The sequence below is a fragment of the Hyaena hyaena genome, unplaced genomic scaffold, assembly GCF_003009895.1.
Source record: "Hyaena hyaena isolate Hyena2069 unplaced genomic scaffold, ASM300989v1 scaffold_227, whole genome shotgun sequence".
In the NCBI taxonomy this organism is placed as follows: domain Eukaryota; kingdom Metazoa; phylum Chordata; class Mammalia; order Carnivora; family Hyaenidae; genus Hyaena; species Hyaena hyaena.
This window is the reverse complement of record NW_024080859.1, coordinates 255,405-280,658: the sequence shown is the minus strand read 5'-3', so window position 1 is coordinate 280,658 and position 25,254 is coordinate 255,405. Positions and strand designations below refer to the sequence as shown.

The window sequence follows — 25,254 nt, the reverse complement described above, 5'->3', positions numbered from 1 at the left end:
GGGTTCCCCCCCCTCCCCCCGCAGCCCTCCCGGTATGTTTTTCTTCCCTCCTCCTGGGCGTTTCGGTTGCTGGCCCCGCGCGGTAGCAGGCGGTTCCCGCCTGCAGGGTCAGCCCAGGGCTGGCGGGGAGCCCGGAGCACTCCGGGGGGGCGGGGTGGGGAGGACTTCGGGAGCGGAGCGACAACGCGGTTGCCGCACCGCGGGGGCCAGCGAGTTCCGTTTTCCTCTCCTCCCGGCTCCGCTCCGTGTCCTGCTGGCCCCGCCTGGACAGCGGCGTGGTCGCGGCCCCCACCTGGAGCCATGGGGGCCCCTCGCGGGATGCGGGCGGGTGGCTCCGGGCGGGGTTTCCCGCGTCCTTGCCAAGGTTCCGTGCGCTCTGTTCTCTGTTCGTTATTAAACATTGATGGAGGCTGCAGGGTGCTGGCCCCAGAGGCCTCCCAGCCGGGGGACAAGGGCACAGACGCCCCAACGCCTGTGGGAGGGGGTGATCCGGCCCAGAGGGAGGGGCTGGGGGCAGGAGGGTGGGAGAGGCGCCTGGAAAGCCAGAAGAATTCTTAGCTATGACGCCTAAAGACAGCAATCAAAGGAGTACATGAACTGGTCTCCATCAAATTAAAAAACAAAAAAAATTGGGGCGCCTGGGTGGCTCAGTCAGTTAAGCGTCCGACTTTGGCTCAGGTCATGATCTCGTGGTTCGTGGGTTCGAGCCCCGTGTCAGGCTCTGTGCTGACGGCTAGCTCAGAGCGTTGAGCCTGCTTTAGATTCTGTGTCTCCCTCTCTCCCTGACTCGCCTCTACTCACACTGTCTCTCTCTGTCAGAAATAAATAAAACATTAAAAAAGGTGTTTTTTTGACCAAGGACATTCCTGAGACCGGTGAAAAGGCAACACACAGAATGGAAGGAGAATAATCTGCAAATCTTGTATCTGACAAGGGATCAATATCCGGAATATATGAAGTACACTTAAAACTCCATAGTCAAAAGCTAAGTAACCCAAATAAAAAAAACAAAAGAGGGAGTTAACGACGTAACAGCATATCGACACTTGAAGATATTGGTACTTGATACGCTGTTAAGGGAAATGTGCCTCCAAATTTAAGCTGGAAGGTCACTGGAATAACCTTGAGAAAAGTGTCCCAACTATGTGATTTTTTTTTTTAAGCTTTTCAGCACGTACCTTAAGAAATGTGTACAAACCGAAGTGTCTGTACTGGTTCTCCGAACAACCAATGAAAACTCAATTTTGAGGGAAAAAAATATGGAAGGGATTCAAATAGATATTTCTCCAAAGAAGATGTATAAATGGCCAATAAGCGCATGAAAAGGTGCTGAAAGAAGGAAAGAAAGAGAAAAAGGAAGGCAGGAAGGCAGGAAGGCAGGAAGGCAGGAAGGCAGGAAGGAAGGAAGGAAGGAAGGAAGGAAGGAAGGAAGGGTGGGAGGGAGGGAGGGAGAAAAAGGCGCCCAACCCCATCAGTCCTCAGGGAAATGCAATTCAAACCACATTGAGCTACGGCCTCACACTAGGGACGATCCCTCTCCCCAAAATGGGAAATAACAAGTATTAATAAGGATTAATAAGGATGCAGGGAAGTCGGGCCCTTCGCCCATCGCTGATGGGAATGTGAAATGTGCGGCCACTTTGGACGACAATCCGGCAGCTCCTGGAGAAGTTACACACAGACTTACGCGGGGACCGAAAGGCGTCTACCCCTGGGCGCGTATCAAAGAATTGAAAACAGGTGTTCACACCAAGCCTTGTACCCACGCTCACAATCCCCAAAAAGGGGAAACCACCCAGATGTCCATCAAAGAACGAATGAGTAAAGGCCACAGCGATACGCCCGCACGGTGGAATATTACCCAGCCATCATAAAGGGATGGTTCTGACACAGGCGATGATGGAAATGTTCTGGAATTAGACAAAGGTGATGACTGCACAATGTTGCGAAGGTACCGGACACCACGGAATTGTTCGTTTTACAAGGCTGATTTGTATGGTATGTGAACATTTCTTTACAAAAAAAAAAAAGAAAAGAAAAGTCACTGACAAAAAAAGAAGGAATAACAAAGGCGCACAGCTGGGGGAGGGGCTGGGGCCTGGCATCCGCAGGGTGAGGCCTGGCCACAGCTACATGGTGTTATCCCTACAGCCCGGGGTCCTTGGAGGCCACTGATACCTCAGCCCCATCCTGCCTCAAGGGAGGAGACAGAGACGACATCTCTTTCTGACCAAGCCCAGAGGCCACTGGAGACATAGAGGAGGGAGGTATCTGGGGAGGTAAACTGAGGCAGCTGATCTCCCGATGCTTCCTGACTCGTGAAGGAAGCCATGATGAAAGGGAGTCAGACCAAAGGGAGAGACAGAGACAGAGGAGAGGGAGTGAGAAGGGGCCAAGGGCTTTGGAGGGGACCTTACCCATTTCACAGACTGGGACACTGAGGCCAGCAAGGCTGAGTCATCTGCTCCTCTGAACAGTAGCAGGAAGAATCTTTGAACAACGCACAAATCGGTTCTCAAGCATCCTGTTCCAGGACACCAGCCCCAGCCCCAGCCTAAGAATCAAACCCAGAGGCCCCAGTAGGCTGTGACCTCTGTCCCCGCCCCCTCCCAATCCCCTACTCCCCCATCAACCACACCTGCCTCAGCCTCTTTGCTCTCTCATTGTGCTGGCCTCTCTTCACCATCTTGACCCTGGTATCACCTCTTCCAGGAAGCCCTCCCTTACCCACCGTTCTTCACACTTTCACTAGTCACTGTCACTGTGTCGGGTTTATTACAAGTCTCTGGGTGATGACTGCATTAGCATCTGCCTTCCCCACCGGCGCCAGAAGTCCCTCCCGAGAGAACCAGTTCTGACCTGTGCAGGATAGGGCTGGGCATACAGTAGGTGCTCAACACAGACTTCACAAATCAATGAATGAATAAAGATGTGAAATGGGGTCTACCACAGTCCCGACTGCTAGAGCTGCTAAGGGCTGGACGTTCAGTGGACCCCAGAATAACGAGTACACAGCGGGCGTTCACTAAACACAGGGCTAGGGCTCTGCTCAGTAGTGTTGTCTGACCCAGTGAGGCAGGGACCCCAAACCAGTGCTCTGAACCCCTTCCTATCATACACACAGGCAAACAGAAACCCAGAGAGGCACCTCCTATAGGTCATTTCCTAGCCGCAGAAACAACTCAAAGTAGTTTCAACAGAAAAGGAACCTGATGGGAAGGGGGGGAAAAATCCCAAGGGGTGGGCTTCAGGCACGGCTGGATCCAGAGACAAGGAAGCCTTCTGTCTGGGCTGCTGTCCTTCCTGAAAGCTTCTCTCCCAAGGCAGTTTCAGCCTCCCCCCCCCCCCCCCAGTGGAAGCAGGGTGCTCAATGAATGTCTAACTCCTACTCCTTGGACCCAGGGGGCTGTGCCTAGGTATGGGTCTGTTAGCTCCAGGGGCCACCAAACAGGGTCCTGTGCTACTGTGTGGGTCCAGGAGTGGGGCAGCCCCCTTGGGGGGCGTTTAGCTCCCTAGAGGCTTCACTGGGAGGGGTAGGGATGAGTGTAGGGTTCTGGACTTGAGAAGGTAGCTCTGGGCTGGGGCCCAGGTCCCTCTGGTCTTTTTTATGAGGCCGCGGCTCCAGCACCCCTTCCTGTCTGCTCACTTGGTCTTGCCACCAACCAAGGAGACGCGCTGATGCGCAAAGCCGGGGGGGGGGGGGGGGGGGGGGGGGGGGGGGGGGGGGGGGGGGGGGGGGTAGGCTGCGTAATCTAGGGAGGCAGTCAAGGGAGGGAGCATGCGCGGAACAGTGAGCAGCCACGCGCCTCCAGAGCGCAGGGGGGGCCAAGCCTTCCGTTCTCCTATCCAGAAGCACAGGTGGAAAACTGGGGGGCCCCATAGGGGGCGGGGCCTGGACCTCTCGCCTCCCCCCAGTTTCTCACCCAGAAGCTTCATGTTCTTTTGTCACAAAGTTCAGTGGTTCCGAGTTCTAATCTCCTCCCCTTCCCCCTCCCGCCCCCACTTAAAACCGTATAAGTCTGTTTTGCAAACTCCGTGGCCGGGAGCGGCGCTAGTGCCGGGAGACGCGGCCTGGTGTTGCCACCTGGTGGCCGCCGGGGAATCCGCGGCGACTCTTTTAACAAGGAGAGAAGCTCGGGTGGGGAGGGGGTGGAAAGAGAAGATTGGGGCGCGAATGGGGAGCTGCGGAGCCTTAAGTGCGAGGAGGAGGGAGGAACCCCAGATTCTGACCTGAACCCTGGTCGGAGGGCAGATAGACCCCTGAGAGGGGTGGAGGTGGGGGAAGGGACCATGGCTTCCGTTTTCAGGGAACCCACACCCCTCGGGCTGTCGCTCCCCTTGCCCAGTCCTGATTTTGTAGAGTTCAGAGGGATCATCCAATTCCGTCTCATTTATTAAACAGAAGGCTCATTTATTAAGCCGTATCCCCCCCCCCCCGCAAGAGCTCTGCGAGTTCGATATTATCATCACCCCCATTCTACAGGGGAGGAGGCTGAGGCTGAAGAGGGGCCATCACCTCGGAATGGTTAGGGCCCCACCCCCTTGTTTCCCCACGACTAGATCCTCAGAGCCTGGACACCCCGCAGTATGTCAGGAGTTCTGTGCCCAGACTCTCCGTCAAGTGCTCGTGGGACATGACGTCCAGCCTCGGGTCCTAGGATCAGCATGAGCCCCCTTGGAGCCCCCTCCAGCCTATTCAACACCGAAAAGTTCTGTCCCTTCCCCCATGCCCCCATGTGTCATGGGAGGTAGCAGCTTCCACTTTCTGGCACTTTCTAGAGTTCCCACCACAGGACATGTTGCAATACATGCTAGACAGAGTAGGAGGGGAGAGGAGGGGTGGTGGCATCAGAGCCTCGGGGGTGGAAATGGGGTCTGGGTCACTTGGCCCAGGTTTGCCTCCCACCAGTGCTGTGTGGCTTCAGGCTAGCCACTTGCCCTCTCTGAGCCTCACTGGTCATATCTGTAAAATAAAACAGCCATGTACCTCTCGAGGTGGTTATAGGGATTCGGGACATCACGTGGGGTCCCTCAGGCCTCCAGGCCCGTGCGCGAAGGGCCACTGAATGTGGGAGTCTGTATGAGGTCTCCCAAGAGCCGTGAGAGTCCGGCCACGGGGGCAGGGCTGCCCTCCAGACCATCCTGCCTTCCTGGCTCTAGAGTCTGAGCCTCAGCGTGTCCTTGCACCTGTCTCCTGTCCTCCGAGGGCGGCTCTGGGTCCAAGGCCAGCTCAGGAGTGCCCCGGAGCAGCCGTGTCTTCTCCTTGAGATGCCCAGGTGTGTCCAGGTCAGTTCCCTCACCTTTTTCCCAGGACACGTTCACCACCAAGGCCTCTTTCTGGAACACCTCCTCTGGGAAGTCTGCCGAGCTTGTCCACTGCCAAGCCTACATAGAAAGGGCGGGGCTGAGGCTGCGGACTAGGCCCTATTTTCCTGCCACACAGGGAGAGGATCGCGTTCCTGCTGGCTTAATTCTCTAAAATCCTGAGACCAGTTCAGGGATCAGCCCACCTCAATGACCCCCATTCAGCTCCCCCTTAGGAAGTCCTGCCCCGCCCCCCCCCCAACCTTTTCTCTTTGGGAAACTGTTCCTCCTCACCTCCTCTTCTCACTCTTGATGTGATTGGGCAGGGCACTGTCCCCACCCCAATTTGAATGATGGACATGTGACCTGGCCCAGCCAATCAGAGCACTCTACCCCCTGATTCCATGAGCATGTGCCCCAAGGTGAGCCAATCAGTGAGAGCCCTGAGACTTTTGCTGAAGTGAATGGAGAAAACGGCACCTGCTTCCACTGGGGAAGGGCTGGGCCTGACTGGAAGGGAAGACCGCAGGCGTAACAGCAGCCCGGACAAATGGGTGCTTACGGCCTGGATTCCTAGACCTAGCCATGCCTGAAGACCACCAACCAGCGAGTCCCGCCTCCCTCCCCCCTGCCCCCCACATTGGATTCTTGTTTTGTTGAAGCCTCTCTGTGTTGTTTCTGCTGCTGGGACATGACCCCCGGGGGCTTCCTCTCTGGGCCTCTGCTTGTCTGTGTGTAAACAGGATGGGTGTTTGGAATCCTCGTGTCGGTAGTTAGCAGAGGATAAAATGAGTTAATGCGCGGCCATTACTCCCCAGAGCCCCGGCCCAGAGTATAGACCCAATAAACAGGACCTTCCTTACATTAGGAGAGGAATGCTCTTACCTGCTTCCCCTGGCTGCTGCGGAACTGGACCACAGTGCTGGCGCAAGGTGTGGGCAGGGGCGGGCACAGATACCGCGCAGCCCTGGGGAGGGGAGGGAGCTGGTCAGAGGAGTAGGCCACTCTTACTACTCCTTGTACAGAATCACTGTTCTATTCTTTTTTCTTTATCTCCTGCTGGATACTTTGGACCTCTCTGGGCCTCAGTTTCCTCCTCTGTAAACTGGGCACACGTTCCTACTTGGCGTGAGCAGTTACTGTTATCGCTGTTGCTGTTACGGATCATCTTGGGGGAGATGGTGCAAGTTACCTGTTCAGGCCGAAGTACCCAAGGACTCCCAGGAGAAGGATGCTCACGAAACTCCCCAGGGACGCGAGGAGAACGGACAAATCGAACAACCGGGAAACCTGGGCTTCTGTGAGTGGGAGAGGTTGGGTTGGGGGAGGGTCACCTCCCGCCTCTTACTGGGGAGGGAGTTGGAAGGCCTGGACCCTCCCTCAACTCGCTGCTGACCACGGCATGACGTGAGCCCCCCCCCCCATGCCTCAGTTTCCTCATATGTAAAGCCAGAGACCTGGGAACCCACTTGCCCCGTGTCTGCGGGATAAAGGGCCGGCACGCAGTGCTCAGGATGCCGTATCTCCAAGTGCCCGCAGACTGTGACCATGTGGTTGTTCCCTTGGACTCCGGGGACCCAGCCACCCTGCACCAAGCCTGACTCACTGGTTCTCTTGAGGCCAGATTTCATTGTAAGGACAACAGGCAGAGACTGTGGCAGGAACAGGGATCATTTGATTTCCAAATCTCTTCCAGCCACACACCCCAAGTACAAAGGAGCCCACCTCCTTACCTTTGTGATAAGCGAGATACTCATTCATTCATATTCATTGATTCACTCAATAAATAGTCCCCGTCCCCTCTACCTCTCCCCCGACCCCTGCACCTCCAGGCTCAGGGAGGCAGAGCCTGGACACAGACAGCCTCCCTCACCCACTCCCGAGATGTCAGGCCAGGACGGAAGGGCAGTAATGGCTAGGTGGGGGCAGGGGTGGGCACCCAGAGGAAAGCATGGAGGGCTTCCTGGAGGAGGAAGCTTATGAGCTGAGTTTTGGAGGTTTGAAAGGCGTGAGCAGGAAGAACAAACATTCTAGGCAGAGGCACCTGCGTGGGGACGGCAATAGGAATGTGAGCGAAGGTTCACAGGAGGGAAACTGTGAGAGGTGGGGACAGAGTGAGGTGGGACTTTCTCCTGAGGGTGCTGCAATGGGAGCAGGGATGGCACGGGGCAGCTTGTGGAGGCTTGGGATGGGGCAGTGCTGCTGCGTAGCGAGCACCCAGGCCCTGCCCTGCTACTCACCAAAGCTGAACGGCTGGGGTTGGCTCCAGGCACCCTGCAGCGTCGCCGTGTCTGCTCGAACCTGCACGGTATAGGTTGCGCCAGCCTGAAGGCCACCAAGGGTGACCTTGGTCTCTGTGGGCTTCACGGACAGCTCTGCGGGAGGGAGGCAGGCATGGGTTCCCAGACGGCCTTGACTCCCAGGGTCCCGGCTAGGCAGCGACACCCTAGGTATGGCAGTGGGAACTCGAGGCATTTTGCTGAAAGCTCTTAATGCACCCATTCACCTCAGCTATTTGGAGGAATAAATCTTCTTCACCAAAATATTAGGGAATGATGATTAGGTCAAATTCTGACCTCTGCACACTCCTTGCTCATTGCCCTGCCCAGACCCATTTGCCTTTTCCTCCAAGCTCCTTGGAGATGCCAGGTTCTGTTATACCACAGGGCCTTTGCACTCCCCCCCTCCTCTACCTTGTTCACCCTTTCCCCAGATATCCACGTGGTTTCTTCCCTCTCCTCCTTCCCGTCTTTAGGGTCAAGATCAGCATTATCTTTGTCTATCTTGCTCCCTCAGTGTGCCTGGAACCTCAGCCCATGCTGAGGAATTGGATGGCTTTAACAAATAAAGCCTTCCGCTGGGGCAACTGGGCGACAGTTGGTTAAGCGTCCGACCCTTGAGCTCTGCTCAGGTCCTGAGATTCATGCATTTGAGCCCCGCATTGGGCTCTGCACCAATGATGCGGAGCCTGCTTGGGATTCTGTGTCTCCCTCTCTCTGCCCCTCCCCAGCTTGTGCTCTCTCCTCTCTCTCTCAGAATAAATAAATAAACTTAAAACAAAAATAAAGCACTCCAGAAAAAGCCTCACGACGAGAATGCAGTTGTTGGCTGTTATCAGGAAGCAAAGATTCCTAGAACCCTAAGTCAATATTCTTTGTATATATTCAAGAGGGAATATCCTTCGAAAGAAATGTGGGGGGAATCGGTAAATTTGGCCAATGGGTGTTGGGTGCATTAATCTTCAGCAATCTGACTTTTGGCAGATCGGTTTTCGGTAATGGCCACCTCCAGCTATGCCCCCCTGAAAAAGCCACTAAACCCCACTTGGCCTCATTTACTCCCTCTAATAAATGGGTGGCCAAGCTTATGACAGGATGTCTGTCTTTGATCCCAGTGTCCCCCTGACCCCCCAGGGCATTCGTGCCTTGACCAGTGAGTGCTAGGTGCTTGGTGGGAAGGGAAGGCATGAAGAGGCAGGTGTTGCTGGCCTGGCCTATCGTGGCAGGAGGTGGGGGGTGTGAGGCCATGTCCGAAAGGCTGTGGAAGATGGGGTCCCCCGGGTGTGAAATGACAGGAACCCCCGGCCCCAGTGAGACTTGGCCTGTGTGCTCTCATTTCTTTCCCTCCTAAGGGGTGAGAAGGGGCAGCTGACTGAGCGCACATCCAGGCTTCCTTAACCCTTGGGCAGGAATCCCTCTCCAGGCCTCAGTTTTCCCATCTGTGAAATGGAGACAGTCATCCCGCTGCACAGGAGTTGAATTGCTGACTTGCGGGAGGGGCTGCCACTCACACACCGAGTAGATGGTGAGCGCACCTGCTGCCCACTGGGCCCTCCTGGGGGCCTGGAAAGGGCCGTCAAGACACTGAGCCCAACTCTTGTGTTATGGGTGGGAAAACCAAAGCCCAGAGAGGGGCAGCGAGGGGCTCAGGGTCCCCCAGCGAGGCAGACCTCAATCCCAGACTCCTTCTCTCCCCAGCCAGGCCCGCGCTGCCTCACGTACCGGACACTCGGTTGCCATCCTTATCCTGACAGCGCACGACATATTCCTTCAGGACACCGGGGCAAGCGCTTAGCATGGAGGGCGTCCACTCCACTGACACGGAGTCAGGGCCGAGCTTTTTCACCAGCACATGTTGTGGGCTTCCGGCCCCCAGGGCTGCAACTAGTGCCATGATGGCCACGGTCAGTCCCAAGAGTACTGGCTGGACATGCCCATTCTGCATGCCCACCCTGGCACCGTGCAGAGACCCCAGTAGCCCTGGCCGGTGGGCCTGGGTTCAAATCCCGGCTCCACTACTCAGGCACCATCGTTTCCCTTCTCTGGGCCTCACTTTTCTCATCTATAAAACGGGCCGATGCCGCTGGGGGTGTCTTAGGAACCACTCAAGACTTCCGCACATCTGGCTTCTGGCCGAGGCCTGACCCGAAGTGCCTCTAAATGTTCATTCCCTCCTCCTCATGGCCAAGGCCACTGCCAAGCCCTCCAGAGAGACCACCCTGTAGGTCTTTACTCACCATTGCCCCCGAAGTGGTAGGTGGACAAGACCGTGGACCACGAGCTGGGCTTCTCCGGGTGTGCAGAGGCAAAGATCGTGATGCGGTAACACACCTTCTGCTCCAGCGCCCCGGACGCTCTGCTCCAGCTGTAGGTTGCTGGAACGAGGGGCACCGGCCAGGCCAGTGAAAAGGTTGTATTTCCACCTCTGCCATCTCTGCACGGGCTGTGCCGCGTGCCAGGAACTCCCAGAGAGCGCTCCTGCTCATGCTTCAAAACCCTCTTGCCAATGCCCCCTCTTCCGGGATCCCTTCCTTATCCCCTCACAGCCTACCCCCCACCTCAAGCCCAGGGCCTGGCGTGCCCGTACGCAGCTCTGTCTCCTCAAGGCCCCGTCTGAGGCTGAGGTTTCCTACGACCGAGGCCGTAAGCCTCCCCGTTTCCCTCCAGAGGCCTCATTAATTTCCCACCAGCATCTTGCTAGCTGGCACCTTCTCTGGCACGGGTGAATGTTTAACTGGCACCCTGGGATGTGAGACTCATTACCTGCTGGGGTGCAATCTGCCCGGGGCTAAGCCCCGATGCCCCAGGATCCTGGCAGGGAGTTCCAGACCCTCATGGGTGGGAGCGTCCAAGCCTCAGCCCATTCTCCACCTCTGTGTGACCTCGGGCAAGCAGCCAGGCCTCTCTGGGCCTCCGACACCTCACACGCGCAGCCCATATGGGTCTGAACCAACCAGGGGCTCTAATGCAGAGGCAGAGGCATTACGGTACCCATTCCAGCAGGGTCCCGATCCTGGGGTGGAGTCAGGGTGCAGGTGGTGAGGCTCCTGTCCTGGCCCTGGGGCTGCCACTCGATGCAGTATGTCGTGTCCTGGGCCCAGGCCGGCCATCGCATGGTGGTCCCATTGGCTCCGGCACTGACATTCAGAGCCCCTGCTTTGGGAAGGGGACGGAGACCTACGTTAGAACTTGCACCTTAGTCCAAGGCTCCCGTAGCCCCGCCCCATCCTCTCGCCAAACTCTAAGCCCTGGGGGGGTGGGGGGGGAGGGTGCGGGTGTCTGCATCTGGCTCTGTCTCCCCACACCGAGGGCTGCAGGGCTGGGGGCTGCGGGCCCAGGGGCCGGGTCAGGCTAACAGGCGCTGTTTGAGTAAGTTCGGTCCTCTCCCGGTCTGACCACGCTCTCCCTGCCAAGACGCCCACCATCCGCGATGCCTGTACTGATTTCCCGCTGCCCCTCCCCCCCCCGCCCCCGCCCCGCCAGCCCGGGAGCGTTTCCTGCTCCAGCAGATGCCTGGCCACCCACGCCTGCCTCACCCAGTGGCGGGGTGCAGGGGGGGTGCAGGATGGGTCTCCTGGCCAAGACACAGGGACACACCCACTCAGCTGCTCTTCCCTCCCACGCCCTACCGCCAGGGGATCTGCAACAACCTTAGGGAGGTGGGCACTACTTCCCATTCCGGGGTCGACAGATAGCATTTATTGAGCACCGACTGTATGCGCCAGGCCAGCGTGAGGGCTTTACGGGTGCCACGTTGCTATCGAGTGGGACTGTGATCACCCCAATGATACAGATTCTGGGGCTCAGTGAGGGAGAGCCACCGGCCTAAGGTCACACAGCAGGGCCGTGACCCGAACCAGGACGGGCACTGACAGACGCACTGCTGTGCCTCCCCGGCAAGTGGTTTTACCCCTCTGCGCCTTGGTTGTCTCATCTCTGCGATGGGCATCATTGTAACAGCCCTGTGCTCACGGGGCTGGCGGGTGTCCCAGGAGGGCCAGGACCAGGGTGTGGCGAGTGAGGCACTCAGCAGGCACGACATTTCAGGCACTAAAGAACTCAGTCATCAAGGTAAATACTGTTTTAAATGCAATATTTAAGGGGCACCTGGGTGGCTCGGTTGTTTGAGCATCCAACTGCGGCTCAGGTCATGATCTCATGGTTCCTGAGTTCGAGCCCCACATCGAGCTCCGTGCTGACAACTCAGAGTCTGGAGCCTGTTTCAGATTCTGTGTCTCCCTCTCTCTCTCTCTCTGCCTCTTCCCCACTGATGCTCTCTCTCAAAAATAAACATTAAAAAAAATTTAATGCAATATTTAAAAAGAAAAATCAAGGGGCACCTGGATGGCTCAGTCGGTTAAGCGTCTGACTTTGGCTCCAGTCATAATCTCATGGTTTGTGAGTTCGAGGCCTGCATCAGGCTCTGTGCTGACAGCTCAGAGCCTGGAGCCTGCTTCAGATTCCATCTCTCTCTCTCCCTGCCCGTCCCCTACTTGTGCTCTGTTTCTCTGTTTCTCAAAAATAAATGTTAAAAATTTTTAAAAATAATACTAAACCTTGATTTTTTTCATCATACATATGTACACATGTAATCATGTATACATATACATCATGAACAAATATTAAGATTTTTATTTTATTTTGTGAGAGAAAGAGAGAGAGAGGGCGCAAGTGAGCAAGGGGCAGGGAAAGAGAGGGAGAGATGGGGAGAGAGAAAGAGAAGGAAGCGCGGCTCCCCCGATGCATTGATACATCATGAACTCATCGAACTTGGACTCACGAACCTGTGAGATCATGACCTGAGCCGAAGTCAGATGCTTCACGGCTAAGCCACCAGGCGGCCCAGATATCATGATCTTAAATGAAGACCTTTACATGAAGATAGAAATGTACTTGGATGGTCCTGCCTCACTCACCCCACCCTGACCTTGCCCTGATCCCATTACAGCTTTATTTATAAACACAGGTGGTGGGTCTGGATGGAGTTTGCCGGCCAGAGTATATTTGTTTGTTTTTTAATATCGCGTTAAAACATGATATACTGTAATCACGGATTCTGACACGTTCCTGAATTTGACACCCCTTTCCCTTTGTGCCTCACCTGCCTCACCCGGGCCTGGTGGGGGCTCAGAGTCGGTTCTCAAATCTGAGGGGCCCTCCCACAGCCCTCCCGGCCCCAGAGGAGACACCTGAGTGACTGTGGCCGTGGGCAGGGATGTGCCACGTCTGGTTGGGGCCGGGGCCGAAGCGATTCTGGGAGACAACAGCCAGGTCATAGGCCCCGCCCGAGATACTGAGGTTAAACCTTCTCAGCTGCAAGGTCTTCGTGGCCTTGGGCTTGCACGGGCAGGACAGCATGTGCAGGCGGACGCGGTAGGTCACCTCCCCGCCGGACCTGGACCTGAGGCAGCCTTCCGGAAGCGGAAGCTGGGGCAGCTGTAGGGGGGTGGGGTGAGAGATGGCTTGTGGGGACCTGGACCCAGACGTCCTCCCCAGGGCGCAGCCCCTGAAAGGACCCCTCCACGGGCCAGAGCCTGTGACGCGTGCCAAAAATTAAAACAAAACCACACAAAACAACACAACCCCCCCTCCCCCATCCCCAAAAAAGAAACCCTAAGTGCCACCGAGGCTGCTGGGAAATAGGTGTTCATGTCCAGGGCACGTAGGCTTGAGGGGAAAATAATTTGGTGAAACCCACTGAGGGCCAAGGGGCGCCTGGGTGGCTCAGTCGGTTAAGGGTCTGACTTCTGCTCGGGTCACAATCTCACAGTTCGTGGGTTCAAATCCCATGTTGGGCTCTGTGCTTCACTCTGCCCCTCCCCAAGTCGTGCTCACTTTCTCTCTCTTTGTCAAGAATAAACATTAAAAAAATTTTTTAAAAAAACAACCCACTGAGAGCCAGGAAAAAAAAAATGTTTTTTTTCCTCCGTCTTTGGACCCAGTTACCTCAAGCCTGGAAATTTTTCCTAAGGAAAGGAATTCAAATGAGAGGAAAGCCAGGAAGTGAAGTGGCTTTACTGCGGCCTTATGGTGACAGCCCTTTAGGGAACTGGCTGAGTTCATTAGAGTGAAGGTGCAACATTTGGTGGTTTTGCCCCTGACTTGGCTGAGAGATTTCCCTCTGTGCCTCAGTTTCCTTCTCGGTAAAACGTGGGTTAATTAGGCTGTTTTTAATGGGTCTGGGGGACTTCAAAGAAATGATCTCCCATCTAGACCAACATGGTCGACCCCAGGCCCGCTCAAAATCTGTTCCCCGCCTGGCACCCAGGGGAAGCCGTGTCCCTCCTCTGCTCACACACCCTCTCCTGCTCCCAGTTACTTGCAGAGTGAACCCGTGGTCCTCGCCTCCCCCAGGGCCCCTCCCTCCTCATGTCTTATGATCCCCTGACTCCAGCCTCTTTCTTGCCGCCTTCTCCCCATCCCAGGGCCCCCTGTAGCCCTGTGACGGCCCATTACCTGCCCATTAAGAGTCACCTTCCTTTTCCCATCTGGGTGAAGTGCTCCCACTGAGAAATTCCAACTGGGCAGCGGGAGGTGTCCTGCAATGAACGAGACCCCAAGACCGTGATGCTGGGGGCCGTCCCTTGCCCACACTGCCCGCAGACCCCGGATGGGGCCCCGTTTGTTAGTCTGCAAAATCTGAAAACACGGAGATCTGCTCTCCAACTATGTGACTTTACTTAACACTAGAAAACTGTACACTCTGGGGGCGCCTGGGTGGCTCAGTTGGTTAAGCGTCCGACTGTGGCTCAGGTCATGATCTCACGGTTCGTGGGTTCGAGCCCCGCATCGGGCTCTTGTGCTGACAGCTCAGAGCCCGGAGGCTGTTTCAGATTCTGTGTCTCCCTCTCTCTCTGACCCTCCCCTGCTCGCGCTCTGTCTCTCTCTGTCAGAAATAAATAAAACATAAAAAAAAAACTTAAAAAATAAGAGAAAACTGTACACTTTGAAATGGTTAAAATGGCACATTTTATTTATTTATTTTTATTTTTTATTTATTTCTAGGAGAGAGAGAGACAGCGTGAGCAGGGGAGTGTCAGAGAGAGAGGGAGACATAGACTCTGAAATAGGCTCCAGGCTCTGAGCTGGCAGTCAGCACAGAGCCCGACGCGGGGCTCGAACCCACGAACCGCGAGATCACGACCTAAGCGAAAGTCGGACGCTTAACCGACTAAGCCACCCAGGCGCCCCGGCACATTTTATTTAGGATGTGCTTTTTCCTATAATTTTTTTCCCTAAGCCTGAAAATAACTCTGGGAGTCGTTTTCCAGCAGAAAACACACTTGGGCAGGAGGGGACCTCGGATCACGAGGCCAGGGGCAAACGCTGCCCGTGGCCTCACCCTTCCCTCCCTCTTGGGCCACATCGCCATGCGAGAGCTGCCCAAACTCCAGCTTCCTGTGTCGTTTGGGAAAGTACATCTTCATGACACAGCCATTTCCCCCCGTCAGCACCCTGGGTAGCTTTAAAAGAGCAAAAGCAACGGAACACTGAAGAGAAAGACTGAGAGATGTTTCTTTTCGGACTGTGGCTTCCCCACATTTGACAAAGCGAAACTCGCCCACTGTTCTGCCACCTTTTGCTAACTGGCACTTATCTCTCCCGCCGCCTTCTTTCTTTCTTTTTTTAATGTTTTATTTATTTCTGAGAGAGAGGAAGAGGCAGCATGAGCAGGGGAGGGGTCAGAGAGAGACGGAGACACAGAATCTGAAACAGGCTCCAGGCTCTGAGCTGTCAGCACAGAGCCCAACGCAGGGCTCGAACCCACGAACCGTGAGATCATGACCTGAGCCGAAGTCAGACGCCCAACGGACTGAGCCACCCAGGCGCCCTGCCCCACCACCGTTTTCCTAAGGCCCACTGCTGGATTTCTAATGCCACCCTGGCTCCTGTGATTCTGGGTGTTCTCACCAGGGGGGACACACACGGGGCCGCTCCAGCTGCTCCAGGGGTCTTCTGGGGCTCCCGGCCTGAGGCGCCGCCGCCGTAGCTGGAATTCCTGGGCTGCGTCCATCTGCAGGGGGCAGACGCACGACTCTGGCAAGAAGTCAGTCAAACACGAAGCTGAAGGGCTGTCCCACACCTGGGGGTGCCCAGGGCTTGGCACTTAACCGTCATACATTTATTTATTTCCTAATGTTTATTTTTTAAGTGAGAGAGACAGAGCAGGAGCGGGGGACACAGAATCTAAAACAGGCTCCAGGCCCCGAGCTGTCAGCACAGAGCCTGACACAGGGCTCGAACCCACGAACCTTGAGATCATGACCTGAGCCAAAGTCAGATGCTTAACCAACTGAGACACCCAGGCGCCCCTGGTCGTCATATACTTATCGAGTGCCAGCTGTGTGCTGGGCCCTGGGGACACTGTGGGAATAGGCCAGGCCCTATCCCCTCAGGGACTTCGAGATCACCCATTCTGCCCCTGCCCTAGGTCGGAGTCCCAGCAAGGCCACCCATTGTTGTGACCCCGATCAATGGCTTCTTGCCCCCAAGGCTGTTCCCTCACCTGTGCAATGGGAATAATCCAATACTGAACTACAGGGTAGGCCAGCAAGCACACAAAGAATTTAGCACTGAGACTGGCACACAGTGGGTGCCCAATTAATGCTAGCTTTCTGCAGCTGTTGTTGTTACTATTATTCTCACCGAAGCCAGCAACTTCCTGATGTCCGCAGTGGCCCTAGGACAAGATATATATACACACATATGAATGAACATATGAACATTTTGGAGTTGAGAAATATTAGCTCTCTTCATTTCAAACAATTATTTTGAGTGCAATGTGGAAGCTTAGATCAGAGCCAGGAATAGAAAGAGGGTGTTTATAAAAGAAATTTAAAAAAAAATTTTTTAATGTTTTCTTATTTATTTCTGAGAGAGAGAGAGACAACATGAGCAGGGGAGGGGCAGAGAGAGAGGAGGACACAGAATCTGAAGCAGGCTCCAGGCTCTTGAGCTGTCAGCACAGAGCCCAAAGCGGGGCTCGATCCCACAAACTGTGAGATTATGACCTGAGCCGGAGTCAGATGCTTAACCGACTGAGCCACCCAGGCAACCCCCCCCAAATTTTTTTTTTTAAATAAAAAAGGACATTCGTGGAAAAACAGATAACTCCTGCAATTTAATTCATAGCACTATGCCGACATCCGCCTCAGTTGTGAACAGTCAAGAATGTAAGACGCCAACTTGCGGGAAGGTGGGTTTCCATGGCAGCTCTGGATGTCCTGGGAACTTTTCGGAGAATCTAAGGTTCTTCTAAAATCAAAAGTTTTTACTTAGATTTCAGGGGACACGGGGGCGCCAGGGTGGCTTGGTTGGTTGAACGTCTGACTGTTAATTTCGGCTCAGGTCATGATCTTGTGGTTTGTGGGTTCAAGCCCCACATTGGGCTCTGGGCTGACAGCTCGGAGCCTGGAGCCTGCTTTGGGTTCTGTGTCTCCCCCTCTCTCTGCCCCTCCCTGCCTCAAGCTCTGTCTCTGTCTCAAAAAAAAAAAAAAAATTTTTTTTAAATCTTAGGTGGTAAAGCCTGTATGTCTGTGGTGGGGGGCGGGTGGGAGGGGTCAGGAAAGCCAGGTTTAGGACACAGCCTGTCCTAGGACACACTCCCTGTGTGATGTGGAGGGTCCCTCAACCTCCTGAGCCTCAGTGCCTTCCTCTGCTAAGGGGGAGGCAGGGTCTACCGCTGAGTGTGCTTATGGGGCTGGAAATAACACAGAGAGAGATGCCTTTCCCCATCAGAGGCCCCATATCACCTGCCTTTGACTGATCCCATTGACCTGATGGGATAACAGAGACTCGCAGGGGCCCAGCATTGGGAGGGATGGCGGGGTTGAGGCTGAGGCGGCTCCCCGAGATCAAGATCCTCCCAGTCTGAGGGAGGAGAAGCCATAATTCAGAGGCTAGAGGTCTCTGTCTCTCCCAGACTAGGGGCTTGCATATATGTATGTATGTATGTATATATGTATGTATTTATTTATCTAGAGAGTAAGAGAAAGCTCGAGCACGGGAGGGGCAGAGAGAGAGGGAAAGGGAGAGAGTCCCAAACAGGCTCCGTACTGTCAGTGGGGAGCCCACAAACCCTGAGATCACAACCTGAGCTGAAATCAAGAGTCGGAGGCTTAACCGACTGAGACCCCCAGGCGGCCCCCAGACTAGAGACGTCCGGGGCTCTAAGCCACGGCTAGGATTTCTTGCGGGCCCAGCTGGCTCTGCCTGGGGGGACACAGAAGGGGCACCAGAGGGGAGCCGAAGAATGAATGAAGGGCCAGAGAAGTCATACAGATGACCAGCAGGCGGACAAACCGTGTTCAAGGTTGCGAATCGCCCCAGGAATGCAAACCAGAACCACAGTGAGATACACCCCCTTTAGAATGACTTTCCTGAAACAGACATGAGACATCAAGGGTCAGGGAGGGCGTGGGGAAGAGGCAGCCCTCAGGCAGTGTTGGTGGGAACGGACGTGGTACGGCCACCGCGGGACACAGCACGGAGGTTCCTCAAAAAATTACAACGAGAACTACGATACGATCCGGCAATCCCACCTCTGGGTATTTAATCAGAAGGAAATGTGCACCCCCACCATGTTTACTGTGGCATTATTTACAGCATCCAAGACATGGAAACAACCTAAGGGCCCGTCGATGGATGAATGAAAAACAAAACAGGTGGCATGTATATACAACGGACCATCGCTCAGCTGTGAAGGAAGGAAATCTTGCCATCTGTGACGTCCTGGATGGGGAGGTGTATTCTGCTAAGTGAAAGAGGATCTCTCACCCACGTGGCATCTCAAGCATAACATGGACTGGACCGAATAGATACAGAGAACCGATTGGTAGTTGCCAGAGGCAGGGGTGGGCAGTCTGTGGCATGGGTGAAGGTGGTCAGAAGACACAAGCTTCATTTATAAAATAAGTCAGTCCCGGGGATGCAATGTCCAGCTTGGTGACTGTAGTTAATAACATTGCATGATGGGGGCGACTGGGTGGCTCAGTTGGCTAAGCGTCTGACTTCGGCTCAGGTCATGAGCTCATGGTTGGTGGGTTCAGGCCCCACGTCCAGCTCTGGGGTCACAGCTCAGAGCCTGGAGCCTGTTTCGGATCCTGTGTGTGTCTCTCTCTCTGCCCCTACCTGCTGACTCTCTCTCAAAAATAAATAAACAAAAAATATATATATACTACTGTATGGTGTGTTTGAAAGTTCCTAAAAGAGTAGATCCTAAAAGTCCTTAGGACAAGAAAAAAGGTTTGTAACTTCATGCGGTGATGGATGTGAACTAGACTGACTGTGAGCATTTCAGAATATATATAAATATAAAATAATTATGTTTGTACACCTGAAACCAATATAATATGTTAATTATATCTCAAAAAGAAGGAGGAGGAGAAGAAGAAGAAAAAGAAGGAGAAGAGGAAGAAGAGGGAGAAGAAGAAGAAGAAGAGGGAGAAGAAGAAGGAGAAGGAGAAAGGGAGGGAGGGAGGGAGGAAAGGAGTGGAAGGGCAGCTTCCTGGAAGGGTGACCCTGGAGCTGGACCCTGAAGGTGGGCTGGATTCTCATGTGCTCAGATGGAGAGAAAAGAATACAGACGGAGAAGACCGCATTGGTAAAGGCAGACTCTGGAAATGCAGGGCACGAGCAGAGACCAAAAGCCATTCAGGAGGGGGCCAGAGGAAGCATGAGGCAGGTGAGGGTCCCTAGGGCCAGCTGAGGAAAGGATACCCTCCTGAGGGCAATAGGGAGCCATGGAAGGTGTGTGAGCAAGGGAGGTCATGATGAGATCTGAGTGTCAAGGAGACTCCAGAGGCTAGAAAGAAGGCAAGAGTGGAGGCCAGGTAGGGTTAGGGTTAGGGTTGTGGAGCTGGTGAAACTGATTTGGGGGATGGAGTTGCCCGGGGAGAGGACTGTGTTCGCCTGTTGGCCTGGGGAATAAACTCACCAACTTCCAAGGGCTGCCGGGGGTCCGGCGCTGGAACTGGACCTCGGCGCCATCCTGGCGGGCTGGGGTCTCCCACTTCATGAAAAGCTGCCCCGCGGACCCAGACACCTTGATGTCTCCCGGCTGCGGAGGGTCATATTTAACTGGAAGCAGAGACGGAGTTTGGGGAGGGGGCCAGCACATGTGTGTGGTCAGTCCTGGAAATTTCAGAAAATTGGCCCCACCCAGCCGAGGGTAACTGCCTAAGCCCCCAATATGGGAATCAGGGAAACTCTTACATGTTTCATCTAAGCCTGGGATTCTATTGATCAAAGATTCAAGGCTTATCTGTAGCATCCTGCTTGTGAAGATATCTATTAAAATATTAATACTCCTGGGGCACCTGGGTGGCTCAGTCCATTAAGCGTCCGACTTCAGCTCAGGTCACGATCTCACTGTTCGTGGGTTTGAGCCCTGCATCAGGCTCTGTGCTGACAGCTAGCTCAGAGCCTGAAGCCTATTTCAGATTCTGTGTCTCCCTCTCTCTCTGACCCTCCCCTGCTCACACTGTCTCTCTCTCTCTCAAAAATAAATAAAACATTAAAATTTTTTAAAAAAAATATTAATACTCCTTATAGCAATGCTATAGTGAGACAGCCACTTTTCTAAGTTGCTGACAGGAGGGTAATTAGCTGAATCTATTTTTGTAGAGGACTATTAGGGAGATCTTACTAATTTTTTAGACCCTGACCTAAAGATAGAATCATTCTATCATTCTTTCTGCATCTTGGTCATACATGCCTGATTCTACCTCAGGGCCTTTGCACTTGCCGTGCCTTGTGCCCTCTGCCTGGACTACACTTCTCTACACTTTATTCCTGTTGGATCTTTTTTTATCCTTCCAGACCCAGCTTGAGCTGGAGGCCCCCTTGGCCTCCCAGCGGTATCTCCTCATATGTAATAATCATGCCTTGTTCATCACCCCCAGTTGATTCTGGGCTCCGTGAAGGCAGAGAGAGATGGGGCCAGGACTACAGTGAGGCAAGAAAGACAAGGTTATACAAAGACACGGTCAGATCTTGTCTTTAATTAATTAATTAATTAATTTATAGGTTTTTTTTTTTTTGAGAGAGAGGGAGGGAGAGTATGGGCAGGGGAGGGGCAGAAGGAGGGAGAGAGAGAATCTTAAACAGGCTCCAGGCCCAGCACGGAGCCTGAGTCAGGGCTCGATCCCACAACTGTGAGAACAGGACCTGAGCCAAAATCAAGAGTCGGACGCTTACCGGACGGAGCCTCCCAGGCGCCCCCTATTTTCAAATTAGATATTTTGTTCATCACCATTAATTTTGATTTTTAAAAATATGGCATTATGGTATCATTTACATTGACTAGTGAGTTTTTTTGGCACTTCTTTGAAATGTGGTGCCCGGGGCGGGTTCCTTTCTCGCCTCACCCTAGTCCCAGCTCCGAGCTGCAAACTCTGTTGGCCTCGCTCATGTCCCTGTGACTCAGTGGCCGCACACAGCGGCAACTCGACAACAATGTGTCACATGTATGTGGTTGAGTCGTGAAAAGAGACATTGAAGACCCAAGAACGTCCCAAGCAGCTTTGGCCATGAAGCAACCTAAGTGTCCAGCAGCTGGGGATCGGGGAGTGGACCACGAAAAGCTGCCGTGTCACACAGTAGTGCCAGATGTGAAAATAGTTGGCGTTGTTGAAGCCCTTGGCCAGAATCCTTCCAGGTCCAGGCTCAGGGACCAGAGGCTCCTCAGAGTGAGGAAGGAGCAGCGGGGAGGAGGAGGAGGCGGCGAGCAGGGTACTGACCTGAGCTGTGAAGCTTCAGGGTAACCTCAGGTGACTTCTCGGTCCGGTTCCCGGCTCGAGATTGGACCCAGAGCCTGACGGGCTGGAGCACCGGTATGCCATCCTGGTCGGAGAACTGCGCCTTGGTGGCTGAGCCCACGGCGAAGTAGCAGCAGCGCCCGGACCTGAGGCTGCGGGCGGCGGGGGGGGAGCAGGCTGGTGCTCAGTCTGGGGTCCTTGGGACCCCAGGGTGGGGTGTCTCGGCAGCTATAGCAGATAGGGTGCATCTTCTGCCCCCTTTACTCCCCCTCCCCAGCCTGGGGACTCTATGGGCATCAGCCTGGAACAGAGGGGTTTGGGGGGGGGGGGACCCCAGAATCTCGCGAGATGGGCTGCCGCAGCGGGAAGTGGGATGTGAATACGGGGCGGGAGGATGGACAAATGAGTTAGAGGGCGCGGATGAAGGACTAGAAAGATCCTGATCGCCACCCAACCTGGATGCCCACCTACGCTGACGCCCCCGCTCCCCAACATACTGTCCCAACCCTCCAGCCCTCTCTTCTCACGCAAGAAACTGAGCCTCCAGAGAGGAGCCTGACAAGGTCACACATCTGAGCGCAGGGACTTGGGGGCGGGAGCCGGGGTGGGATGATGAATGAGGCTTTGGGGACCAGGGCAGGGTCCTCACCAACACCGCAGGAAGTGGCTGACCCCAGTTGCCGGGCCCTCATACCGCCAAGAGCATTCATAACCGGCGCTGAATATGCGGTAGCAGCTCAGGTTTCTGGGGCCTGAAGCCGAGCCTGGAGGAGAGGCCGGAGGTCTGGGAATGGACCAAAAATCGGGAGCGGGCCCTCCTTGCTGACGCACCCTCAGGATGAATCTTGGTGACCTTCAAGTAGTCCGGTGTCACCTTAGACCCACTCCCAGCACCCTCCCGTGCCCTTTTCTCCTATTCCCTGCAGTCTCCTGTGCGCACCCTGCTCCAGCCGCACCGGCTTCCTCCCCAGTCCTCAAACACTCCAGGCTTACCCCCACCACGGGGCCTTTGCACATGCTGTGCCGGCTGCCTGGAATGCCTTCCCCCGTCAGATCTTGACCTTCCAATTTATCCTTCAGTGTCACCTCCTTGACCACCAGGCAACCCGAAGCAGCCCCTTCCTCCCCCCGTCCGCCTTCCTCTGCCTTCTCATAGCACATCCTAGGAGGCTGGCCATGTCTGTGCTTGGCTGTTATGCACCTCCTGCACTAGGGTATGACCTGGGAAGACGGCTGGGGTCACAGCTGGTCCTTTCATGCCTAGAACAGTGTCTGCACATAGCAGGTGCTCAGTAAAGATTTCTTGCACAAAGGAGTGGTTGAACAGCCTATTCAGTGGCTCCCCCTTAGTGGGGTGCATCACGAGCATGAATGTTCCAGCAATGCCTGCCCCCGGGGAACCCCCAAGACGCTTAACGGCTGCTTAGCCCCCACATGCGACCCTGCTGGGGAGGAGACGAGGCTCAGAGAGGCAAGGGACTAACTGATCCAGGACACCCGAGCTTGGTGAGGACAGGGCAGTAGTCTGTCTGGTCACTTCCAGGGCCTCAGGTGGGCCCGAATCTTTGGCTGGGCAGGGGAGAGCTGAGGGGCGGGCTGCCAGGGACGGGTCGGTCAGAGCCCAGCATGACCTCTCCACACAACGCGGAGCTGTTCCAGACCTGAGTCTGCGTCCAGATACGGCGGGTCCTGAAAACAGCACCCGCTGGCACTGCAGGCTTTGGCTGCAAAGGCAACAGAGAGATAATGACATTCCCAGCCTCTCCCTGCATGGGAGATGGGTTCAGGTTGGGGCCCTGCCAAGTCGACATCCACCCACCTCTCCGTTTTCCCATAAACGGATCCACGCGCCCGCCCTCCCGTCCATCCACACCTCCGATCTTCTCCCACCCACCCGGCGGCAGGCGAGCTCGCATCGTCCGACTCTCCATCCTCCCGCCCTTCCGCCCACCCGCTCGTTCCTCCACTCATCAGCCTCTCAGGCTGCTCTTCCCCTGCAATCCGGGGCCCCCTGGACCCCTCCCAGTCCCTGATCTCCAGCTCCTCCTGACCCCTGAAGGGCCTGAAACCTTGCCAACGCTCGGTTTCCAGAGAGGGAAACTGAGGCACAGAGAGGCAAAGTGGTGGCCTGAGGTCACACAGCAGCAACAGCGGAGCTGGAATTAGAGTTCAAACCCAGTCATCTGCAGCAGGGTCTGGGCTCCTTCCCATCTGATTCCACAAGATGGAGAGAGAGGATATGCAGATATATAATGTGATCATATGCTGTATGCTACAAACATAATCAGTTATCATGCATATCGCTTATATACTTATTTGTTCTTTGCCCTTTTCTTAGCATTGCTTTTTATTTATTTATTTGCTTATTTAAAATGTTGTATTTATTTTTGAGACAGAGAGAAGAGCAAGCGTGAGCGGGGGAGTGGTAGGGGGCGGGAAAGAGGATCCAAAGTGGGCTCTGTGCGGCCAGGAGAGACCCCCTCACGGGGCTCAAACCCACAAACAGTGAGATCATGACACAGGCTCTGAACCGACTTAGCCACCCTGGCACCCCATCATAGCATTTCGCACAGAACTCTGGGAAGAAGGAAAGATTCAGAGATTCGGCCCATTCCACAGAAGACAAAATCGAGACCAGAGGGAAGATGCCCAAGGTTGACCCCAGAAGCTCTGATCACCGATCTCCCATTTGACAGAGGGAAGGACTGAGGCACAGAGACACAGAACCCACCCCAGAACCCAGATCCCAGCAAGAGAGCCACCGTGTCAGGGTGGGGCACTCACCGCCCTGCCCTGGGAGCAGGAGCAGAAGGAGGGGGACCAGCCGGGTCAGTAGCTGCCCCATTAAAGCCCACGCGGAAGCCTGCAGCCCCAATGAACTTCTGTGCTGCTGGTGAGGCCCAGCCACCCCGTCCTCGCCCCGGAACACATTGAAGCTGAGCAAGAAAGGATGCTAAAAAGATTAAAAAAAAAAAAAAAGTTACGTGTCATGGCCCCTCCTGGCACAAGTCAAACCGAAAGAGAAACCCAGGAAGTCAGCTCGGTGACGGTGGCCTCATCCCAGCCACAAAGCCACCGTGGGGCAAGTGTGACTGAGGGCCTTGGATCTGGGGGGTCTATTCTGCTGACCCACGCCCTAAGCTGGACACCAGGTGCCCGCCTCATGGGTAGCCTGCAGCTCGGTGCCCTTGCCCTGGTCTCCTGCCCTCCCTGAGACTCAGATACCAAATGGGAGCCCAGAGTTCTTGGATGTCTGAATTCATTCTCCCAACAAATCATTATGAAGTGTTTGCTGCACATTGCCGCCCGCTCCCCCGCCCCTGCAAATGCCCAGCTCCCCATTTCCCCGACTCTAGTCTCAGGGCACCCTGGGGTCCCAGCTTCCAAGGAGCCCCTTTTCCTCCTTCAGACTAAGCTTTTTCTTCTTCTCTGTCTCTATTTCTTGCATCTGGGGGTCTCATTTTCTGCGTCTTTCTCCCCACTGCCCAAAGAGGCCCAAAATGTCCATGGAGAACCCCTGATTCATGCTAGAAGGTGGATGACTCTCAAAAACATCATGTGGAGTGAAAGCAGCAGACGCAGCAACCCACGTGCTGTGTGATCCTGTGTGTATCAAATGTCCAGAGCAGACAAATTCACAGATGGAAAGATTAGTGTTTGCCAGGGGCTGGGGGCTGGAGGGGTGACTGCTCATGGGGACAAGCTTCCCGTCTGGGTGAGGAGAACGTTCTGGAACTAGACAGAGATGATGGTTGCAAAACAGAGTGAATGATCCACATGCCACCAAACTGTATATTTTAAACTGGTTAATTCTATGTCATGTGATTTTCACCTAAAAAAAAAAAATGTTCATGGAGCCCTGGGAGACAGAAGAGCATGATGAGGGTCTGTCCTGGAAGAGCATCTGGGGAAAC

General features: G+C 54.7%; 1 protein-coding gene across 3 annotated transcripts; it reads right to left on the bottom strand.

Moving 5' to 3' along the window:
* Positions 1 to 4,370: 4,370 nt before the first annotated feature.
* Positions 4,371 to 24,254, bottom strand: IL12RB1 (interleukin 12 receptor subunit beta 1). Of its 3 annotated transcripts, none has more exons than XM_039243256.1 (16): positions 24,125 to 24,254; positions 23,002 to 23,064; positions 21,990 to 22,104; positions 21,323 to 21,492; positions 19,519 to 19,661; positions 16,230 to 16,263; positions 15,495 to 15,620; positions 14,040 to 14,122; positions 12,773 to 13,019; positions 10,575 to 10,739; positions 9,821 to 9,958; positions 9,306 to 9,467; positions 7,545 to 7,679; positions 6,497 to 6,602; positions 6,190 to 6,271; positions 4,371 to 5,385 (listed from the first exon to the last, which is right to left on the bottom strand). In XM_039243256.1, the coding sequence occupies exons 1-16, from the start codon at positions 24,183 to 24,185 to the stop codon at positions 5,032 to 5,034; spliced, it is 2,184 nt and encodes a 727-aa protein (XP_039099187.1). In that variant the 5' UTR covers positions 24,186 to 24,254; the 3' UTR covers positions 4,371 to 5,031. The 3 variants fall into 3 exon arrangements, with proteins under 3 accessions (XP_039099187.1, XP_039099188.1, XP_039099189.1); XM_039243257.1 differs by having other exon boundaries at positions 10,575 to 10,736; XM_039243258.1 differs by lacking the exons at positions 14,040 to 14,122; positions 16,230 to 16,263.
* Between the last annotated feature and the right edge of the window lie 1,000 nt (positions 24,255 to 25,254).

What these genes read in the sequence shown, in the direction of transcription:
- IL12RB1 (XM_039243256.1), bottom strand. Translation starts at nt 24,185, where the DNA reads ATGGGGCAGCTACTGACCCGGCTGGTCCCCCTCCTTCTGCTCCTGCTC. An exon ending in CCCCGTGTGTGTCCCCCCTG is followed by an intron (nt 14,123 to 15,494) that starts GTGAGAACACCC and finishes CGTTCATTGCAG; the next exon opens with GACACCTCCCGCTGCCCAGT. An exon ending in TCGGGACCCTGCTGGAATGG is followed by an intron (nt 9,959 to 10,574) that starts GTACCGTAATGC and finishes CCCTCGTTCCAG; the next exon opens with CAACCTACAGCTGGAGCAGA.